At 43.9% G+C, this 1,075-nt stretch overlaps 1 protein-coding gene across 1 annotated transcript in view; it reads right to left on the bottom strand.

The window, feature by feature from the left end:
• Positions 1-1,075, bottom strand: part of LOC118321533 (palmdelphin-like) — a gene marked incomplete in the record, with an annotated part of 31,524 nt that overhangs the window by 6,223 nt on the left and 24,226 nt on the right. The window contains 4 exon segments of the mRNA XM_035652888.1: positions 200-314; positions 383-510; positions 767-847; positions 997-1,042. Of these exon segments, the coding sequence (XP_035508781.1) occupies positions 200-314; positions 383-510; positions 767-847; positions 997-1,041 (369 nt within the window).

The following is a 1,075-nucleotide window of genomic DNA, read 5'->3' on the forward strand; positions in this document are numbered from 1 at the left end:
TTTTTTTAACATAGATTCATCTTTGGTGTTGGTTAAAACATCCAAAAAGGTATGTCATGACTTACCAGGAACAAAGCTGTCCTGGGCCTCCTAAACAACAGACACAATCCAGTGAGCACAAAAATACAGCTGTGACAGACTCTGTGTGTGTGTGTGTGTGTGGTGTGTGTGTGTTGTGTGTGTGTGTGTGTGTGTGTACCTTGATAATGTCCTCTGAACTTTTCTCTACAGCCTTCAGTCTGTTGAGGATGAAGCTCTCGTTGGTGGAAACCATAGACTCCTCTCTCTCCAGAGCCTCCACCTCCATCTCTATCCTAAAGGTCAGACAGTGCGGGTTAGCAACAGGCCCACATTGGTTTGTGTGTGTCTGTGTGTTCTCTACCTATGGATGTTGAGCTGGAGTGCTCTGGTCTGCTGCTGGTCATACAGGAGACTCTGTTGCCGTGGGGAGTCTGTTGCATTGTGGGAAGCTGAGTCCTGTAGCAGCCACTGCTCTCTCAGAGCTTTTTTCTAATGATTTTCAAAAGACAGAAGACAGGGTTCAGTAACGGATTGTTGTTCTCATTCTGAGTGCACGTTAACGGCAGCTAATCAGTGTTGTAACAGTGCCTGTAGAGGTGATGGGAAGAATAATAATGTGCGGACAAACAGATGGACAGTGATTCTTTGTGCTAATATGAGATAATCTAAACTGTTTACCACATACTTCATCTGGTGTTGTTGTCAGATTTATTCACACAATAAACAGTGTTTTAGTGCAGCGGACCTTTAGATGCTGCAGTTTGAGTTTCTCTTGGTCCAGATCCAGTTTCTTCCGTCTAATGTGTTCCTGAATGCGATGCTTCTCCTGTTACATTAAAGACAAACGGTTACATTTGTTACCATAGTTTCCGATAAAATGGAGGTTACAGGTGAAATTAACTAACTAATAATTAATTAGAGATGCAAATTTCCAACACTGGTTTTTCACTTGAGCACAATAGAGTAAAGCATTACCGTGATGGCCTGTAGCCTCTCTTTCAGCAGGTCAGACTCCTCCATCCTGTTTCAGGACAGACAATGGGGGGGGGGGGGG

This window comes from Morone saxatilis, unplaced genomic scaffold (genome assembly GCF_004916995.1).
Source record: "Morone saxatilis isolate NCDOM2014 unplaced genomic scaffold, NCSU_SB_2.0 Contig12, whole genome shotgun sequence".
Lineage (NCBI taxonomy): Eukaryota > Metazoa > Chordata > Actinopteri > Moronidae > Morone > Morone saxatilis.